This window comes from Nilaparvata lugens, chromosome 4, assembly GCF_014356525.2.
Source record: "Nilaparvata lugens isolate BPH chromosome 4, ASM1435652v1, whole genome shotgun sequence".
Taxonomy (NCBI): domain Eukaryota; kingdom Metazoa; phylum Arthropoda; class Insecta; order Hemiptera; family Delphacidae; genus Nilaparvata; species Nilaparvata lugens.
In genome coordinates this window covers 62,326,086-62,348,088 of record NC_052507.1, presented here as the reverse complement: position 1 = coordinate 62,348,088, position 22,003 = coordinate 62,326,086, and the positions used below count along the sequence as shown (strand labels likewise).

Genomic DNA, 22,003 nt, shown 5'->3' with positions numbered 1-22,003 from the left:
AAAATATTTAACTATTAATAATTTAGCATAGCACTTACCTGGTCTCCATACTTGTGCTTCATAGTGAGATGCAGCTCTCTGAATCGCCGGTACCTGCGCAGTATCGAGTAGGTTTCACCTTCGACGCAGACAAGCACCTCGTAAACGTAGTGCGTATTTCTGCCAGCGCCTCTAATCAGGTAATTCGGCACTGATACTATCAGTCTTTGGTCCCAGTCTGAGTCATTCAGCCTCCTTTCCCACACTAGAATAGAATAGAATTGAAGAATGGAATAGAATTGTTTGTTAACAAACACAAACCATAAATCGATTGAAAACTAAACATATGATAAGGGTGGGTTTCACCATATTCATGTTAACGTTTCGTTTAGTAATCTTCAGTTAAGGCTGTGCAAAGGCTAAAAATAAGCTTTCTACTCGTGATATTTTTCAAAGTTTTTCGATTTGTATATCATCAAGCTATCAAAATGAAAACGTTTTCTCAGGAAAACATTTTTTCTGATCATTACTTTTTGAGATATGAGCGCCTGAAGCTTAAATTTTTGGGACAGAACATTTCAAATTCGGTAAGAGATAAATCCATGAGATTTAGAGGATAGATTCTTCATGGTATTGTTGATCTAGTAAAACAAAAATTTTCTGAAAATATCAATTTTTGAGAAAGTTATTCAATTTACCAAAAAATAGCTCAACTAAAAGTTATTCTTAGTAAATTGATTAACTTTCTCAAAAATTGATATTTTCAGAAAATTTTTGTTTTACTAGATCAACAATAACATGAAGAATCTATCCTCTAAATCGCATGGATTTATCTTTTACCGAATTTGAAATGTTCTGTCCCAAAAATTTAAATTTTAGTCGCTCATATCTCAAAAAGTAATGATCAGAAAAAAAATGTTTGCCTGAGAAAATGTTTTTATTTTGATAGCTTGATGATATACAAATCGAAAAACTTTGAAAAATATCACGAGTAGAAAGTTTATTTTTAGCCTTTGGACAGCCTTAACACTAACTGATGATTTTAACGAAAGATTAAGAAATTTGAGCGCACATAGTGCGTCCGTTGCAACTTACTTTTTACGGCCGTCGCCAATGACACCACACGAGCGTTGAGTGTGGTGCGTCAACGTCAGTTGGCTTTACGCAATTGAACCAGACTAAGCAATAACTTTTGCATGTTTTGACGTGCGTTGTAGCATTTCTGCTCAGTTCAAAAATCACCGTCCGTTACGACTCCCGTTACTTGGTACGCAAGTACCGCTTGTGTTGTCACCAATTCACTTCTATGTATTTCTACAACGGACGTCAAAAAGTAAGTTGCAACGGACGCACTATGTGCGCTCGTGTGGCCCTAGCCTAACTTGCCAAGATTGGGCAGTTAACTCTTAAACAAGTTAGCCAAAAGTAGCTCTAACGGCGGAGAATAAACATTGGTATTAGTAGTTTAAGACTCCACTATAACTATGTTGAACGATTATATTATTTAACGAAATTTTCACTACAGAAATTCAATTGATTTGTTGCATATTTTAAGAGTTTCATTTTGATTATTGTTATCTGAGGTACCTTTTCAAAATATTACATAGTTGGCTGGATAAACAATTTAACAATATAGTCTCTTTGAAAGAGGCCTAGCCTATAGGGAGGCTAATTAATTCAAACATACAGTTACTCACCTGAGATTCTATTAAGTGAAGGCATGGATCTCGTTAGAGAATAATTATTACTAGAAGTTAGTTGATTAACATCTTGTATCTGAAACAGAGATGGAAGACATCAAGTTGCGCTACACTATAACATGGTTCCATAACACAATCAATAGTAAAGCTGGAATTCTAAACAACAGCATCTAAATTTCAAAATCCACTTTGTAAAAATAATTAAGGACTGAAAATTTTGTGAAGTGAACAAATACAAGACTTGACCTGTTTCGGACTATGTGTAACCTTATCTAAATTTGGGAGAGGAATAGCACAACGTTACCTTATTTTTCCCCTTTCTATCAATTTATAATTTACTCATTGTATGAATCAATACTATTATATTAAGCGAGCAATTTCTGTATTTATATATCTGGTTATTTCTATATCTTGTTATTTTATATCTGGCTATTTTTATATCTGGTTATTTATGTTCAACGGATCTCGAAAACGGCTCTAACGATTTTCACGAACTTTGGAACATAGTAGGTTTATGATATAAAGATTCGATTGCTCTAGGTCTCATCCTTGGGAAAACTCGCTGAACGACATTAAAAGGATAATTCATCCTTGGCTGAAACAGCTGTGGATAGTAAAAAAGTGAGTATGTGAAAAATCGAAATATCGCATCCCCGAAATTCATAAGATGACGTTTAGCCAGCTGTGAAATATAAACACGATCATTTTAGAGAATTGTGTTCTGTTTATCAATAAATGAAAATAACGAGCGAAGCTCGGTGCCCCGATGTTATTGTTTGAATCAAACAGTGACAGTGAAAATATAAATCTCATGATTGAAAGAATAAAACGTTGATGTTGTCAATACCACCTTATTTGTTGAAACTATTATTTCAATTATGAAGAGATAGCACAACATCTCTTCCTATAGAATCAAATTATTAATTCCTACTAGTTCAAACTGGACAATATTCCGGGGGCGCGACAGTCGAGACCGACGACATTCGAGACCTACGACCGTAGAGGACTCTTTTACAGTCCTCTACGGTCGTAGGCCTCGACTGTCGGGAGTGTACGAAAATTAGAGTGGCCTCAACTGTCGCCTAACGCAGGCGACATTTGAGACCACTTTTTCAGGAGTCCTCTCCCGTCGTAGGTCTCGACTGTCGGGGCTGTACAAAAACTAGAGTGACCTCAACTGTCGCCTAACGCAGGCGACATTTGAGGCCTCTTTTTCAGGAGTCCTCTGCCGTCGCTGGCCTCGAATGTCGCTGGTCTCGACTGTCGGGCCTGTACAAAAATTAGAGACTCGCTTGCAGCAGGCGACAGTTGAGGACACATCCTACTGCGATTCCAGACAAAATACATTTTATAATGATTATAACTTCTGATTTTTGAAAACTAAATAATGGAAACTTCCTTTATAAAAAAAGCATATGAACTTTGAAGGTAGATAGTGCTTATCCTTGAAGGATTTTCAGAACGATCATTTTTGTGAAGAATTACAGCTTAATCAGTCAAGTATTTCAAGCGTGATGAGCTCACATACAGACAGAAAGACAGACACCATCTCGTCTTATAGATGGATAGAAGATAGATAAATATTTAGATTTGTCAATGAAGGAGGCATAATGCAGTAGTAATGGATTCCCATTACTTAAAAATATGTTTAGGGACCATCATCCAAGTACTGGAATGTATATGACTTGACCACCTTTGTTGACGAAACTCAATTGGAGGAGTCCTCTTTTTCAGGAGTCCTCTGCCGTCGCAGGTCTCGACTGTCGGAGCTGTACAAAAATTAGAGTGGCTTCAACTGTCGCCTAATGTAGGCGACATTTGAGGCCACTTTTTCAGGAGTCCTCTACCGTCGCTGACCTCGAATGTCGCCGGTCTCTACCGTCGCTGGTCTCGACTGTCGCAGGACTCTTCTGTCGTTTGCCTCGTTTGACATCGACCCACTATTCACACTCAGCCAGGCCGAGTGAGTATGAATAATCCCATTACAACTTATGGGAATTATATTTCACCGTCACTGTCGTGTGCGAATCCAGCTTAAGATATCATTTAGCAGAATAAATTAATACTATAGTGAGGTCCACGTTATAATGGCAGTGTTCGATTAGCAATGGTGTTGCTATCCTTGTCTATTATTCAACAAAGCGGATAGCGGTATCTCTTTCTCGCTTTGCTCTGTTGCCAGATCGTCTTTTAACAATGTAGAATTAATAATTAATCAACAAAATATTTCATCTTAACTATGAAAATTCATTGAAAAATATAATTTCTTGCTTAATGAAATATAATTGTTTATTTTAAACGAGAATGAACAGTCAATATTACATTAATAAACCTGTATCAGCAACCGTCTATAGAAGGCATTGACAAGAAAGAAGATCGGCAACGCGTTCCCCTATCCTTCTCCACTTCCAATATGCGAGTATTCTAACGTGCGAGTATTCTAGCACGCAAAAAACATTTCTATTCATTGGTGTGAAGCTTTTTAATATGCTCTCTGAACAATTTAGAGGTTTGCAAAATCTAGTTTTCAAGCGGAGGCTGAAGATATTCCTAATCAGTAACCCCATTTACACTTTCCAGGAGTTCTATGAACTGGCTAGGACTTTGTAAAATTATTAATATTATGTTGAGGTACCTACATTAAGTAAATACTGTATCAACTACTGCTACTTTTCATTTTTGTTTGTTCGTTTTTATTTGTGTGACTGCATTATATTTCAAGACCAGAATATCTTATATTTGAATATATATATATATATATATATATATATATATATATATATATATATATATATATATATATTATATATATATATATATATATATATTTAATATCTTTCTTTGTTTGGACATGATATTAATATGTCATGATATTGTAGTTCTTTTAGAATAGTATGTTTCCAATTATTGTATTGTATGTGTGACATTTGCTGTATATTGTGACGGAGGTAATGCTTCTGAAGACCTCAGAAGCGGTTACAATAAAACTTATTCTATTCTATAACGTGGACATCACTTAGGTGGTTGGTGTCCAGCTTTATTCAGTACAGTGGCACATTTTTGAAAAACAAATATGTTGAAGAGTAAAATAATACTACAGTTTATATTATAAAATAACTCCAATTAATAGATAAGTTCGATTTTTTTGAACGTAGCAAGTTAATGAATTGAATCAAGATTATTTGAATTTCTTAAGAACTGGATTTTTCTGTCCCATCAAATTCCACTGGTTGAGGTCTAAAATATTTCATCACAATAAATCATAACCCACACTAGTATTGTTAATAATTAACATAAAGCGCTCAATTATACTAGTTTATCATGTATGGGATCGATCTAAGGCTATATGCACACCGGTTAGTCAAGACAAGACACGTTTAGTCACAATACTTCACATAGTTGCTTATGAAGACATGTATAATTGTAATGACTAATCAGTGTGAGTTGCGTCATAAGCAACAATGTGAAGTATTGTGACTAAACGTGTCTTGTCTTGTCTTGACTAACTGGTGTGCACCTAGTCTAAGGCGGGCTACACACTGGTGTCTTAGACATGATGTCTACAACAAATCTCATGTCTGAGGCATGTCGCATATGAAACCAACCTGTGTTGTAAAATCAGAGCTTACTCACTGCTTGCGACAGATGTTCGAGGCATCGCCTGTGTATCGGACAGGTGTCGCACGAGATATCACTCCGCGCATGCGCTCTAGCCACTGTCTACTGAGCGCTCTGTCACTGCTCATGCTCAGTCTGTAATACAGCTTTGTAACAACCGAAAATCACAAGACATGCGACAAGCGACAGAGACATACAAAAGACATGCATGTCTCATGAAATTTGATAAGACACGACACGCGTCTTGAGACGCCAGTGTGTAGCCCGTCTAAGAAAGTCAGAAGAATAATTTGTAATATTAACTGATTTATTATGAAAATACTTACAGAAGCACTAAAAGATGGAGGCGCTAATGACATTTGTAATCTGTCCCTGAAAAGAAAATATAAGACGAAATAAATAAAAAACTGCACAATCAGATCACATAAATTTACAATATTATGTATACTAGAAACTTGTATCAATGATACTTGCAACATGTATATGGAAGTAATAATGACGTAAAATCAGGTTTTGGAAAAAGCATAAGGAATTGTCGAGATTGGTTGACAATCAAGGTTGTATAGAGTTCAATAAACTCAATTTCGTCAGTATCTTACTTGTTTAGCTATATCATAGAGAACATAAATAGGAAAAGAGGATATCCCATAGTATAGGGCTTTCATGTTCCAATTTTCACTGTTAATTCAAGCTGATAGTCCTGGTAGTTGTTTTTGGTGAAGCTATGTTATGCTGGTAGTCTCTCATACTGTGCCCTTCTCACACTATCATCCGCCCAAAACAGTAATAATTATTATTATTAGCGTATGGCAAAAGCATAAGGCACCGGGGTTTGATGGAATCCATCCAGAGTTTCTGCTGCATACAGGAAAGCGTGTCAGACTGTGGTTCTCTCGGTTCTATACAAGGATTTTAAAGAGTGGCTATTTTCCAGCGAATTCAAGGAGTCAAAAATTGTGGCAATCATAAAATCTGACTATTTTACAGAGTGGCTATCTCCCAGCAGAATTCAAGGAGTCAAAAATTGTGGCAATCATAAAATCTGACAATTTTACAGAGTGGCTATCTCCCAGCAGAATTCAAGGAGTCAAAAATTGTGGCAATCATAAAATCTGACAATTTTACAGAGTGGCTATCTCCAAGCAGAATTCAAGGAGTCAAAAATTGTGACAATCATGAAACCTGTCAAGCCTTGCAATGATGTTAAGAGCTATCGCTCAATTGCTCTGCTCAGTGTCAGCTATAAATTGCTTGAAAGGCTCATCTATAATACAGGGTGATCAAGAAGTCCCTCCGCAGTGAACTATATAGTAAAAAAAACACTCCATAACTCAAAAACAAGTATTTATAACAATAGCAAGGTGTTAATCTATTAAACTTACGTGTACATTCATTACAGTAGAGGGGAAAAAAGTGGGAGTAACTTGTCGAAAGGGTTTCTAAACAGAACACAATCTTCAGCTAAAACAGAACGCAGGTACTGCGGAGAGACTTTTTGATTGCCCGGTAGAATCAGCCCAAAAATATTGAAACATGTTCCAATTCAACAAGCAGGATTTCGGCCGAACCGGAGCTGCGCAGACCAGGTTCTTGTATTGACAACACATTATTGAAGCGGGCTTTCAGAAAGGCTTGAAGACGTATGCTGCCTTTGTGGACCTGCGTGCTGCATACGACACAGTGTGGAGAGAGGGCCTCATATTTAAACTCCTACAGATCTTGCCAAGATCATTCAATTGATCAATAAAATGCTGAAGAACAGGAATTTCAGGGTTCTCATGGATGATACATAGACTGAGCAGGAGAAAAGTATTGAACAATGGGTTGCCACAGGGATATATCTTATCCCACCTTCTTTTCAATCTGTACACAGCCGATTTGCCAAATATCAAATCAACAGGAGGCCTATTTGTATATTCTGAAAAAAACAGTAATTGACCTAACGAAGTGAGGTCTAAGATTCAAGTCGACGGTTTGGCATTTCTCTTAATGTTTAAATGTTTATATGTTGTACATTTACGGCGAAACGCGGTAATAGATTTTCATGAAATTTCACAGGTATGTTTCTATTTAGATTGCGCGTCGACGTATATACAAGTTTTTTTGGAAATTTTGCATTTCAAGGATAAATATATAAGGAAAAAGGAGCCTCCTTCATACGCCAATATTGGAGTAAAAATCAGACTATAGAATTATTCATCATAAATCAGCTGACATGTGATTACACAGATGTGTGGAGAAGCCAGTCTATTACTGTATTTGTATAAGGTCTTTAGTTTCAATCAAAGACATTAAAGAGATATGCATCTTTAAGCTGGGTTTACACCAAAGTTATTAACAAAATGGTTATAACTTAATCCTTATAGATTCTATTAGATTGAACGGAAGTTGACAAACACATGTTCATCAAGTGTATGATAAGTTATGTTCAATCTAATATAATCTATAAGGATTGAGTTGTTAACATTTTTTAAATAAATTTGGGTTTAAGGTTTCAAAATTTTGTTTTGCAGTCATGGTATTATTATGCGTGCCCATCAGTATCAATATTCTCACATTCCAAAAAACTAATTTAATAGGTGAATAAAAGTAAAACAAATGAACTAATTAATGCTGGAGAAATTATAATATTTTCGATTCTAAAAAAATAATTTTCATCAGATAGAAAGATCATCACGGAACTGGATGAATTATATCATAATTATGGAATACAAATTCAAACGTGAACTGAGTTTGTTAACATTTAAAACAGTTGACATCAGGTACTTGTGGATGAGAATACTGCGTGAGGTCTACTGTTCATAGAACTACTAGTAATAGACAGTAGTCGGCTTGAGTTAAATAATGGGCTTGTGGAACAAAAACTACCTACACCACGGGATATATTCTTATGCTGTCTTTTCTCTACGGTTATATTCAGTTTGTATTTCTACGACGAATAAATTAATTATAAAACTATCTACTCACTGTAATATTCTGTACCGGATATCTCGCGACGACCGACTGAGCACCGAACAGTTCAAACAGTCACGACTCTTGAACACACGACTGCCCATCAACGACTCAGATATCGTGTCGTCGGCCGACGTTGACAGATCGTCAGAGTCGTGCGACAGATGGTCGTGCGACATTGTGCCGCTGCTCTGAGTGGCACCGTTGGCGTCCATCTTGAAATTCTCCTTACTGCTGCAATCATCAGTCTGTTGCTCCAATCGCACATACTCCCTCTTCAGCTCTTGCAGAACTGAAATATGCTTATTCAATTCGTCCGAGTTTATCTCGCTTTCTAAACACTTCATGATTAAACGTCTCTGGTTGGAGATCTGCTGAGTCAGGAATTTCATCTGGTAGAGGGCGTCTGTGTCGAGATCTACATCTACAGACATCTTCCTAAACATGGTTCGTTGTTGCATTTGGAGGTTGAAGTTCCTGGGGGAATCCGATAACGGACTTTCCAAATCCTCGATTATTCTGTTGCTGTTCACTGTGATATTGGGGGAACTGGTTGCTAACGGTTGATGATCATTACCCGATACTAAACTCAGATTTAAGTTTTGTCTCTTGAAATTCTTCTCGTTTTCATTAGCGTTCCTAACGATAACACTCAACGTCTCATTCTGTAGCTTCAGTTCCTGCTCCATATTGTTGATTGAATCCTTGAAATTATTTAGAACATTGACATCGATCTCTGTGGTCCCATTCAGGGAGTCTCGTCGAAACTGGGTTTGTTTCATTTCTAACAACGTTAGTTCCTCTTTTTTACGGTCTAGATTCGCCTGCAACTCGACTATCCGTTTATGTTCACTGGCTAGGAACGACAGTTTCGACTCTTGATCTGAGTTAAACTGGTCGATGGACTTCTTCAGTACTTGTTCCCTCTCCCGGAGGGATAGATGGACATCATCCTCCCTAATTATCGAACTCTCGTTCAGGATATCCTCTCTGGACTCTAGGATATCCTCTCTAGATCTCCCAGATTCCGACACCACCGACCCCGGTCTTCTGAAACTTCCATTGTTGTTTTCAACATCACGACACAGGTCAGGTGTGGAACAGCTCATTAGAGATAACCGGGACAGGTTGAGCACTGAGTGACTGTTACCTTCTTTCTTGAGCTTCTCGACTTCAACGGGATCGTTATAACGGAACAGGTTGGTGCGTCCCAGGAGAATATTGCAACCTTGTGAGAGACGGGTAGGTTTGTTCACCTGTGACCCATTCACCCAACATAGGGCTTCGTGATGAGGCACCAGGGTTGCCACCCCGTTTTTCAGCGTGATACTGCAGTGATGTTTCTCTACATCAACTCCATTCAGAATTATATCCTGTCGATCTCCATCGGCGTCACTGCTGCCAACTAACGTCTCCCCATCATTCAAGTGATACAAAGTCACCCCAGTGCTAAGTAGATCGTCATCTATACCAATTAAGTGAGGCATATCCGAGTCTAGAACAATCCCCGCTCCAGCACCAGCCTTGCGTAGTCCTAGGGCTTTCTGTTCCTGTAGGATTTTCTGTGTTTCCCGCCATTTTTCGTTCCATTCCTCGCGGAGCACCTTTTCTTGAGCCTCTTTCTCTTGGAGAACGGCCAGGACTTTCGGTTGCACTTCTGTTGCCTGTAAACAAAACGATACATCAATTATATTAATCATACAGGAAATTAGATTCAATTTCTAGTGAGTGAAATATAACCCGCCTGCAGACACACGATAAATCAACCATGTTAATTATACAGAAAATTGGACTCAAATTCTTGTGAGTGGAATACAACCTATATTTTGGGAATTACTGTTTATAGAATTGGGGGGAGGCAGTTTTATGCTAAGCCAATTGCTCTTTCCCAATATAATTAATGCGTTTATGAATAGATTGATCAATTATAAATTGCATAGAATTACTATAGTGAGGTCCACGTTATAATGGCAGTATTTGATTAACATTGGTGTTGCTATCCATGTCTAACATCCGACAAAGCTGATAGCCCTATCCTTTTCTAGCAACACTGCCAGATCTTTTTTCAAAAATGTAAAAATATAATTAGCGAACAAAATATTTAATGTGAATTATGAAAATTTAGGTATTATTCAGTCATTGAAAAAAATATTTTGTTGACGAATAAAATTTAATAGATTATTTTAAACAAGATTGAACAGTTACATAAGATATAGCGGTCAGATCAGTATTATCCTTTATAAAAGGTAGGTTGTAGCAAGGCAAAAACACAACTTGCCTTGCCGTTATGAGAATTGATCACCTGATGCTAGTGTTCACGCGCATCTCAAGTCTACTTATAAACAAAGATCTGAGTCAGCTGGTGACAGAACAATAACGCTGGAGACACACGAGGTCTGATATCTCTTCATAGTGAATGATTTAATAGAATCAACAGTTGCCAACAGTTTGCAATTTAATAATCACATTTTCTCGAATTTCAAGCTTATTTTCAATTTTAGGTGGAAATGTTACTGAACATTAATTGTAGAGATTTTCATGCTCAATCTTTTCCACTTGAACTTTTTTGTTCAAATTGTATCTGAAGCCTGATGATTGGGAATCTAAAATAAAACTTTGCAAAGATGGGGTGGAGCTCCTGAAACTTTTACAGACATGGGACTTGTAGCAGTTGATAGAGCTTACCAATGACTATTTTTCGTATAAATTTAATCGGAATCGTTGGAGCCGTTTTCGAGAAAATCGCGAAAAATCCTGTTTTTGACAACATTTTCGCCATTTTAGCCGCCATCTTGAATTGCATTTGATCGAAATTGTTCGTGACGGATCCTTATAGTGTAAGGACCTTAAGTTCCAAATTTCAAGTCATTCCTTTAATTGGGAGATGAGATATCGTGTACACAGACGCACATACACTCATACAGACCAATACACAAAACACACACACACGCACACACACACATACAGACCAATAACCAAAAACCACTTTTTTGGACTCAGGGGACCTTGAAACGTATAGAAATTGGGGTACCCTAATTTTTTTCGGAAAGCAATACTACTTACCTTACCTATGGTAATAGGGCAAGGAATGTAAAAATTGGCAACGCTTTCCTCAATCTTCCCACACCGCCATTATAACATGGACCACCTCACTATAGAGCATGATTATAGTAATACAACCAATCTATCCAACAAGTTATGTTCAATATATCACTAACAAGTAGTGAAAATTCAATAATAAATTGGACTCCATTGAAATAAAGTTATTACACAGTATAGTCGTAGTTTGAAGCATAGCACTTATGGAGTACAGTGCTGCCAGATTTCACAGAAGCCAGTAAGCTTACTGTCTGACAGAAAGAGCGAAGGTAATTTTAATAGAATCGACAGAAATACGGCAACAGTGCGGTCCTATTCTCATGAGAGATCATTCTTGGCCATAAAGTCCAGAATGAGAACTGAAGTTTGCACGGACAATAGATCTATATATATAGAAGCGAAATGGCACTCACTCACTGACTGACTGACTGACTCACTCACTCGCAGAACTAAAAATCTACCGGACCAAAAACGTTCAAATTTGGTAGGTATGTTCAGTTGGCCCTTTAGAGGCGCACTAAGAAATCTTTTGGCAATATTTCAACTCTAAGGGTGGTTTTTAAGGGTTTAAAGTTCGTCTTTTAGCATGTATATTCTTCTTATCCTCTTAATTACAATTGAAAAAAGGCCATACCATATGTTAATATAGAACTATAATCTAGAGAGAGTACCTCTTCGAAACAGTTGTTAACTGGTAACTAAATTAATAATTTTGTCAGGTTGGCATTGAGTTGAGTTGACTTTGTTAGGTTGGCACCAAGTTGAAGATTGAAATGCATTTATCGCGGAAAAACTGATTGGGCGCTACTTCAATCGGAGCTATTCCTGGGAATATTATATTACTAGCCGTCAGGCTCGCTTTGCTCGCTATATCCGTTAAGCCAGACGTTTAGTCTGGATCCCCGACTCGATCGTCCTAGCATATGATAAAAATGCTCGCTTCGCTCGCCTGCTGTTCCTATTCTTGGACGATCCAGTCGGGGGTCCAGGGGGCGGAGCCCCCTGGCTAGACGGATATGGCGAGCGAAGCGAGCCTGACGGCTAGTTCAAATATAAGAAGCATAGACGTCTTTCCAAAATACCGCAACAGTGCGCTCCTATCCTTGTAAAAATTGACATTGACCATGAAGCCATGAATGCAAACTAAGGTTTGCACGGACTATAGTTTGTATTGGATATAAAGAAAATAAAAATCTCAGTAACCTTTTTTTTAAATATTTATTGTTTTATAAAATATTTCAAAAAAAGGGTACTGAGATTTTTATAATTTTTATATTTATATTACAAGTAGCCCTATACAGAAAAGAGATAAATAAGTTTGCATTGGATACTCACGCCTTCGCTCTCAGTCATCATCGATTTCAATTTGGTTATCTCCTCTCTCAATTCTCTGATCAACTTCACATTCTCGTCTTCATTTATTGTGGGCTTGTTGATTATGTTCTTGGCTCGATTAGCATAACGCAGTGTACTCAGTGTCTCACTGTAGTTGCAGTCTGCAGGTGATACAGCTGTAATAAAAAACGATTGCATCTAATCAATGATAGAATCAGGGACACTACAAATTAGCCAAAATTGTAATATGTTCGGGAGTTTCCTGTGCTGTCGTGTAGGCGAGTAAGTTTATTTATTTAATCATTCAGATTTAAACAAAATTTAAAAAAGTACCATAGGCTCAAGCCTAAAACGGATCAAAAACAACAGTCCAATTTAGAAGCTGAAAATGAGCCTTATCAATTAGAGTGATATTAATTATACACAGTAAAATAACAACTCTAATTAAAGGGTACGTTCTGGGAACACGGTATGTGGACAATTCATCCAGTTCCAGTGGTAGATTGTTCCATATAACGTGACTACTGATTACTGCTTGTTCCCATAAAACGCCACTAACATTAAAGCTTCAACATTGGGGTAGCCGTCCAGTTGTGACCCCGACTACTTGACACCTGGTCATTTTGGCCATAGGCGACTACTTGTACCCTCGTAAAAATATGCCATTGCCGTCTAGTTGTCCCCCCAACTACTTGACACCTACTGGACCAAAGGTGCCAACTAGTCATGACCGTAAACGACAACTTGACACCTCGCACCCTCGCGTCAGGGTGTCCCCTCGACTAGTTGTCACCTCCTTAGAAAGGAGACAAGTAGACGGGGATGGCTCACGTCTACATGAAACCTTGCACGCAGGCGTCAAGGTGTCACCCCGACTTCTTGTCACCTACAGAGCACCAGTTGGCACAACTTACACCCCCGCGGCGTAGGGAGGAGAGTTCAAGCAATTTTTATTACTGGTTATGATGTAGAATTGAATTCTAAGCACTTTTGGTTCAGTAACATTTTACCGTCAAACACACGGTTCGGGTGATATACGCCGTCTATTTTTAGGACAAATTTTTTCGAGTTGGTTGAAAACAGAAAAAAATAAATAATAAGTCCTTTTGATGACTGAACCAGACGTAGAAAACAATTCTAAACACATTTTGTTCAGTTATATTTTTCCGTCAGACGCACCGTTTACGAGTAAATTTAGCCTAATGCTAGGACAGTCAAATTTTCATCCATCAATGATATGGTAGATGAAGCTATCAGTCTGGTTATAAACTGAGGCATTACATGAAGTCTTATTATATATCTTATATCAAAATTAGGAATCTTAATGCCTTCTCATATAGATCTTGATAGTAAGGCTTCATTTTCCAACAAGTTTCAAATGAAGAGCCAGCCGAAATGGTGATTTCTTGTGGAGTGGAGTCGAGGGGATAGGTTGTCGTGACCGTAGACGACTACTTGTACCCTCGTAAAAATATACCATTGCCGTCCAGTTGTCACCCCGACTACTTGACACCTACTGGACCAAAGGTGCCAACTAGTCATGACCGTAAACGACAACTTGACACCTCGCACCCTCGCGTCAGGGTGTCCCCTCGACTAGTTGTCACCTCCTTAGAAAGGAGACGAGTAGACGGGGATGGCTCACGTCTACATGACACCTTGCACGCAGGCGTCAAGGTGTCACCCCGACTACTTGTCACCTACAGAGCACCAGTTGGCACAACTTACACCCCCGCGGCGTAGGGAGGAGGATTCAAGCAATTTTTATTACTGGTTATGATGTAGAATTTTTTTTCAATTTATTCAATTTATTCAATTTATTCAATTTATTAAAAACACACAAAACAAGACAAAACAAAATTACAAAGATTTACGAAACAAATAAAACACAATAAAATGTTACAAATATAAAAAAACAATGGGCTTAGTGTTTGGGTGTGTTGAAGAAGAGAAAAAAAAGAGAGGAAGGTACCTAGCCAACTATGGTTTCCCATGTAATAGGCAGGCAAAGAAGAGAAGAGAAGTAATGAGGAAAAAAGGAAGGGAGAAATGGGGGGAATTGAATTCTAAGCACTTTTGGTTCAGTAAGATTTTCCCGTCAAACGCATGGTTCGGGTTATATACGCCGTCTATTTTTAGGACAATTTTTTTCGAGTTGGTTGAAAACAGAAAAAAATAAATAATAAGCCCTTTTGATGACTGAACCAGACGTAGAAAACAATTCTAAACACATTTTGTTGAGTTATATTTTCCCGTCAGACGCACCGTTTACGAGTAAATTGAGCCTAATGCTAGGACGGTCAAATTTTCATCCATCAATGATATGGCAGATGAAGCTATCAGTCTGGTTATCAACTGAGGTATTACATGAAGTCTTATTATATATCTTATATCAAAATTAGGAATCTTAATGCCTTCTCATATAGAACTAGATAGTAAGGCTTCATTTTCCAACAAGTTTCAAATGAAGAGCCAGCCGAAATGGTGATTTCTTGTGGAGTGGAGTCGAGGGGATAGGTTGTCGTGACCGTAGACGACTACTTGTACCCTCGTAAAAATATACCATTGCCGTCTAGTTGTCACCCCCACTACTTGACACCTACTGGACCGGAGGTGCCAACTAGTCGTGACCGTAAACGACAACCTGACACCTCGCACCCTCGCGACAGGGTGTCCCCTCGACTAGTTGTCACCTCCTCAGAAAGGAGACAAGTAGACGGATATGGCTCACGTCTACTTGTCCCCTAAAAACCGGTTTTAAAAGGGGACAAGTAGTCGGGGTGACACCTAGTCGCGTACCCAACATTGTAGTGATCCAAGTTAAATAACGGATTCAGGGTACAGAATTACTTATGTGTTAACAAGACATGAACTGAATCTTCTTCTACCCCACACTCTAATCACTCAAGATCATGAACAAGGGCTCATATTATGTGTGCATCATGCCTAACAAATACTTAACAGAAAAAAAGCTTTCCTTACCGTTATGAATATTGATCACCTGTCGCTAGTGTTCCCGCGCATCTCAAGTATACTATTCAAAGATTTGAGCCAGCTGGTGACAGGGCAATAACGTTGGAGACACACGAGGTCTGCTATCTCTTCATAGTGAATCATTTAATAGAATCAACAGTTGCCCATAGTTTGCAATTGGATAATCACATTTTCTCTAATTTCGAGCTTATTTCCAATTTTAGGTGAAAATGTTACTGAACATTACTTGTAGAGATTTTCATGCTCAATCTTTTCCACTCGAAATTTTTTGTTTAAATTGTATCTGAAGCCTGATAATTGAGAATGATACTTTGCATAGATGGGGCGGAGCTCCTGAAAGTTTTACAGATATGGGACTTGTGGCAGTTGATAGAGCTTATCGATGACTATTTAAGGTATAACTTTAATCAAAATCGTTGGAGCTGTTTTCGAGAAAATCGCGAAAACCCCTGTTTTTGACAACATTTCCGCCATTTTAGCTGCCATCTTGGATAGCATTTGATCGAAATTGTTCGTGTCGGATCCTTATATTGTAAGGACCTTACATTCCAAATTTCAAGTCATTCCGTTAATTGGGAGATGAGATATCGTGTACACAGACGCACATACACTCATACACAAACACACACACACACACACACACACACACACACACCAATACCCAGAAACCACTCTTTTTTAGACTCAGGGGACCTTGAAACGTATAGAAATTTAGAAATTGGGGTACCTTAATTTTTTTCGGAAAGCAATACTTTCCTTACCTATGGTAATAGGGCAAGGAAAGTAATAAACTGTGTAGAGATCCCATAAACTGGTATCACACCCTTAGAAGCAGTCCATAGACCAATCCGGGCATAAAAAAAGTGAATACTAACCAGCAATCATGATAGTCTTAGAGTTGCCACCGAGACTGTCCTTGAGCAGCCAGGTGAGTACTGAGTCCCTGTAGGGGATGAAACCACCCGCCTTGCGGCCGGAGACACCAGCTGACAACTCGGCCAATGCTGAGATCACAGAACCCAGAGTCACAAGGGACTTGTTGATGTGAGCGCCTTCCTTCAGGCGTTGACCGGTCGCTCCTGAAGCATCTGCTCGCTCGCTGCAATCAATCAATCAAATAGCTTTTTATTCACAAAATCATAATAAAGTTTATAAAATTCATTTAAACATTTAACTGTGAATACTCTCCACAAAGACTTGAGTCTGTGAGTGGAGAGTGAGTTCTTTCAAGTTGATTGTGGTTATTTTTTGCATGTTTTGTACAATAGAATTATTATAATTGAATTTATAAACATTCTTCAGCAAATCAAAGAATATAAATAGCACACAATGAAATTACAGAGTTATTAGTATATAAAGACATATATATAAATAACGGATGTTTCAAAAAGGACGCACATGGAAGTTTGAGAAAGTGAATTTATTACATTAAGTTATTAAAGTAATTATAAGTTATGCTGTATGAAATTATTACCTTTATTATATTCAAATTACCTTTAAAACTTCACAATAAATGTTCAAAATGGCTTCCTCCACTAGTAACGCAGGTTCAAACATGTTTCATAACATTTGCAGCCATTTTTCGTAGTGTTTGCTCAGAAATGATTTTAATCTCTCTTTCAATATAAGCCTTCAATTCGTAAAGTGTATGAGATTTGTTATTAAAAACCTTACTTTTTAAAGTATTAATAATTGTTAAGGTATTAATTATTGTTAACCATATTCACAAGAGAACGTATCCAACGACATATCCAAAATTCTCTATCATCCCAGAAATTTAAATCATTCGTTTTTTGCCCATTTTTTCTCAGTTTCAAAATTTCTTCGCAGTCATCTTTATCAATCGCATTAAAAACTCCTATCAATTCCTCTATTATAACTATATTTACATTCAAATAATGATTCACTATAAACTAAATAATTATTCTCGTCTACAGAAGTAATAAAAACAACCGTCGAGAAATAATTTACTAATTACTATATGGTAAGCTGTTTCCCCATCAAATCTTTACAGATGTCAAGTTAATCCAAATTATTTGGTTTAAACCTCCTGCTTTGGAGGTTTAAACTTTCCCAGAGGTTAAACTCAATACAGAGTTTAAACTGATATTGTGCAAACGGAATTTTAGTTTAACCAAAAAAAGTCCAGATTTGGTTTAAGCTTTAGCTTACGGCCCTAACTGTCATGAAAAAGCCAACTGTCTAGTATGAATTATACACAACATGGTTGTGTTGTTAGTTGTTCTATTTATAGGCCTATATCGAATATAATATTGTTAATGCCCAATACAGGAATACCTTTAGGGCATTTTACGTTGGAATTGTATTGATTTGTTTATGTAATATTGTATTTTCTTTTTCTTCTTCAATTTGATTTACTTGATTAATCTCAGTTAATTCTCGTATAATTTGAATTAGTTTACCTGCCAGCCAAGTCGACCAGGTGCACTTTGGACACAGTTTCAGTGGGTACATCGTTAGAGAGGCCTCCTTGCGCCTGAACGAACATCAGCGTGAATATGGCGTGACTTCTGCTGCTCACGTCATTCATATTCGTCGATGCGGTTGTGCGTTGGTTGTTGCCTTGTTCCATTAAATCCTAAAATAAACGAAAAAATAAAGACTAAATAATAATTTTATTGTGAAAATAACTTCAGAACAAGAGAGCTTGATGATTATACATTAATAACACCATTGGATCCTTGTTACATACACCATTTGATCATTATCCTCATTTTGGACTTCTAAGTTACCTAAATTTGGGAGAGAAATAGTACAAGGTATTCTTAGTTTTTCGCCCTAGAGGCAGTTTGGCGTCCCCTCTCACAGTGGAAGGACCTACAGAATTTAGCTTTTGAATAAGTACCTTGTATTAATGGGTTGGATCTCAGGAAGAGAAGCTGTCAATGGTCATCTAAAAACTCTCGGACTGAATAAAATGCTTCATGTGTCAAAACTTTTTCCTTGAATTTATTATTCTGATTTCGTTTGGGTGATGGTTGAAAAACTTAATTGCTCTGTATAGTGCTCCCTTTTCTAATTTAGATGTTCTGTGCATTCGGTAAAATAATAAATTTTGAGTTCTAGTTCCTCTTACAGTTTCATTCCTTTTGTGCAAGCTATTTTTGAAAGCAAACATGAGAGTCGCATAAATATAAATTGAGGGAACAGTGAGAATTTTTTTGTTTTTGGAAATGTCCCTACATGTGTGTCTCCACCTCAAATTGGAAATTCGTCTGATTATAATTTTTTGAGCTTTGAAAACTCTGTCTGATTGAGACGAAGCACCCCAAAATAATATCCCATATTTGACTAAGCTCTAAAAATATCCTCTGTACTCGTCCAATAAGACACTCAGACTGCATGTGTCTTTCAATACATTTATGACATAAGATGCAGAACTGAGTTTCTCTAAAAGATGCTGTATGTGGGCATTCCATGATAGGGTCTCATCTAAAGCAACTCCTAGAAGTTTTGTATCTGTGCCGACAGAAATATTGTGATTAGGAGCAGGGAGTTCTGAACCATTTAAAGGATTCATAGTCCGTGATGATAGAACGAAGTTCATTGCGATCGTCTTCTATAGAAGATAGTTGATACCGATAGCTGATGTAATATTTATTTATTTACATTTAACAATGCACAAATTAAATACATGATTAGAAAAGGACCAACAGGCCTAGCCCAAAACTGTTCCCTTACCAAATTTTGATAGTAGTACACCAATGTCTAAAAATTAGGTTATGCTGCTCCACTTTGACTGTTAATTCTTGTTAAAAATAATCAATTATGCTTTATTCATCAATAATTAATTAATAAATAGTTGAGAATGAATAATTGAAATAGTTCATAATAATTGACATTGGATATTTTGTAGATTGATTATATTTCTAATTAAAAAAAAAAAAAAAACGATCTAGGTACGTTGCGGCGGTAGAAAAGAATAGCGGTATCTGATTTGTTGAATGATAGACAAGGATAGCATCACCAATTTTATCTGCCATTCATAGCGTGGTCCTCACTATAGCTATAGTGTTTGATTAGCAATGGTATTGCTATCCTTGTCTATCATTCAACAAAGCGGATAGCACTATCTTTTTCTCGCTTTGCTCTCTTGCCAGATCGTCTTTTAACAATGTAGAATTAATAATTAATTAACAAAATATTTCATCTTAATCATGAAAATTCATTAATCTGATTTGTTGAATTATAGACAAGGATAGCAACACCAATGTTAATCAAATACTGACAAAGTTGTTGAATACTGTTAACGATCTGGCAACGTTAGGGAGCTAGAAAATTATATTACTACCTACTTTGTCGAATGATAGAGAAGGATAGCAACACCAATGGTAATCAAATACTGCCACTATAACGTGCATGGTAGGGGGATATGGATACTAATTCATGACACTAAAATTCTAATTTAATTACTCTTAGCCAATTCATTACAAGAACAAAGATATCAGTTCAACATGTTGATCATTATAACCATATAGACACAACACGGTATTGAACAAAAATTATTGTGTTTAGAAGCTATTGTTCTCGATTTACTACTATTACTTCTAACAAAGGAAATGACTAACCAGCCAGAGTAACAATTATCCAGGAAACAATGACGTTATATCTTTTGTGCTATTTTCAGAGATATTACTAATCATTACATGGAACAGTACATTGGGGACAGTCACTTCAATTACTCAAAAACATTGAATCAAAGAACTTCTTATTTCAAAAATTTGTCAAAAAACTTCAGTTATGAGTAATATGAGTAATTAAATAAATGTGTAGCGAAAGAATTTAAAGTAGAAGAATTATAGATTAGAACTGTAGGCTTCACTGGAAGACTTTAGCAATGAAAATTAATATTTTAGGATAAGAAATAAGAGAACAAAATTAATGGTTAGTCCTAGTGACTAGTTTTAATGGAAGTAATAATAAAAAAAGAGTAATATTACTTATTTAACATATTTTAGGTGAAGATGATGACCTATAAGCTGTAGGCTTGTGCGCGGATATCAGAAAAATGATACTGGTACATAAATATACTCAAATTTTCAGGTTGAATTTGTAATAGAAGGAAATTTGCATTGTAAATTTTCTATTTTTGGTTTTATCTATGTATATCTTTTATTCATCATAATGTAATTATTTCATCCTTGTTTTTATCTTATGGGCTACCGTAGCAGGAAAAATGTATTTTCTTTTAAGTCATAATTTATTATGCTAAGTTAACTTATATAGCGGAGCGGCCTTACTTTTCTGAGTATTTATAGTTGTTTAATTAGGAGTAGTACACCCCAATCGGGCTTATGCCTAGGGTTGTCCACTTTTCAAATTTTTATATATTTTGTACTATTTTGTATTATGTTTGTTTGTGGAATAAATGAATTGATTGATTGTATAAATAATTGACATTAAAATTCGATTAAAAGAATGAATTTGAAGCTTACAGAACTTGAATATTATTGAATCAAATTTTAGTACCAAATTAAGTGTATGTAGACGTCAGTTTAAATATCAGTGTTACTTGTTTATAAATAAAGTCCCAACTGAATTCATTATTAATAGAATTACAAAATCCATAATGAATCTTATACTGGATTGGATTAGGATAAATGTTCATTTTAAATTATCTATATCCATTATGTAGTGTTTCTTTCTTGTGTTATAAATAAAAAAAATTATTGTCATGGCTTCCTTGAATTGGTCTTTATGAGTTTGTCACTTGCTTGTGATTCTGTTACTTTGTCTTATCGTTTGTAAGTATTGAGATGTGACCTGGTTTCCATAATTTTATTTATTCTAGTGGTTTGAATAAGATCTTTTTCTTTCTATTGACATGTTTGCTGTACCTAGTTGTTTGAACTCACTGCCGGCGCACAAGTTTTCTTTGCCGGTAGTGCCATTTTGTAAGTTAGAATATTTATTTTATCAATCTATATTGTTTTATGGCAAATAAATGAATTTGAATTTGAAAAGTAGTAAAATTATCCTTGAACGACCCCATGAATAATTTCATCTAAAGACTCAAAAAAAAAAAATTTTGTAACACAAAATATTTCTATTACAAACCTCCTAAAACGTCAACTCCAACTTTTTGCCAGATTTGGAGTTAAAATTAAAATGAAGTTAAAGGAGATAAAATTAAGTTTTGTCGCGGGAAACTTAACAAGTAAAAAGACTAAGTGCCGGTTACAGAAAAGCCGGTTGAATTTTAACCGTGCTTAATTCCACGAGAACCAATCAGAGAAGGCGTTTTTGAAAAGACGGCTTTTCTAATTAGTTCTCGTGAAATGAGTCACGGTTAAAATTTAACCGGC

At 36.5% G+C, this 22,003-nt stretch overlaps 1 protein-coding gene across 2 annotated transcripts in view; it reads right to left on the bottom strand.

The window, feature by feature from the left end:
- The window catches only part of LOC111045190 (kinesin-like protein Klp98A), a 68,884-nt gene that overhangs the window by 6,646 nt on the left and 40,235 nt on the right, over positions 1 to 22,003 (bottom strand). For both annotated transcript variants that reach the window (XR_005571092.1, XM_022330521.2), the window contains exons 6-12: positions 18,101 to 18,276; positions 16,553 to 16,776; positions 12,684 to 12,859; positions 8,265 to 9,913; positions 5,624 to 5,669; positions 1,677 to 1,755; positions 39 to 244 (exon numbers count right to left, since the gene is read on the bottom strand). Coding sequence is in view for 1 of the 2 variants with exons in the window: in XM_022330521.2 (XP_022186213.2) it covers positions 39 to 244; positions 1,677 to 1,755; positions 5,624 to 5,669; positions 8,265 to 9,913; positions 12,684 to 12,859; positions 16,553 to 16,776; positions 18,101 to 18,276 (2,556 nt within the window). In the remaining variant the exon portion in view is untranslated. The remainder of the gene's footprint in view (positions 1 to 38; positions 245 to 1,676; positions 1,756 to 5,623; positions 5,670 to 8,264; positions 9,914 to 12,683; positions 12,860 to 16,552; positions 16,777 to 18,100; positions 18,277 to 22,003) is intronic.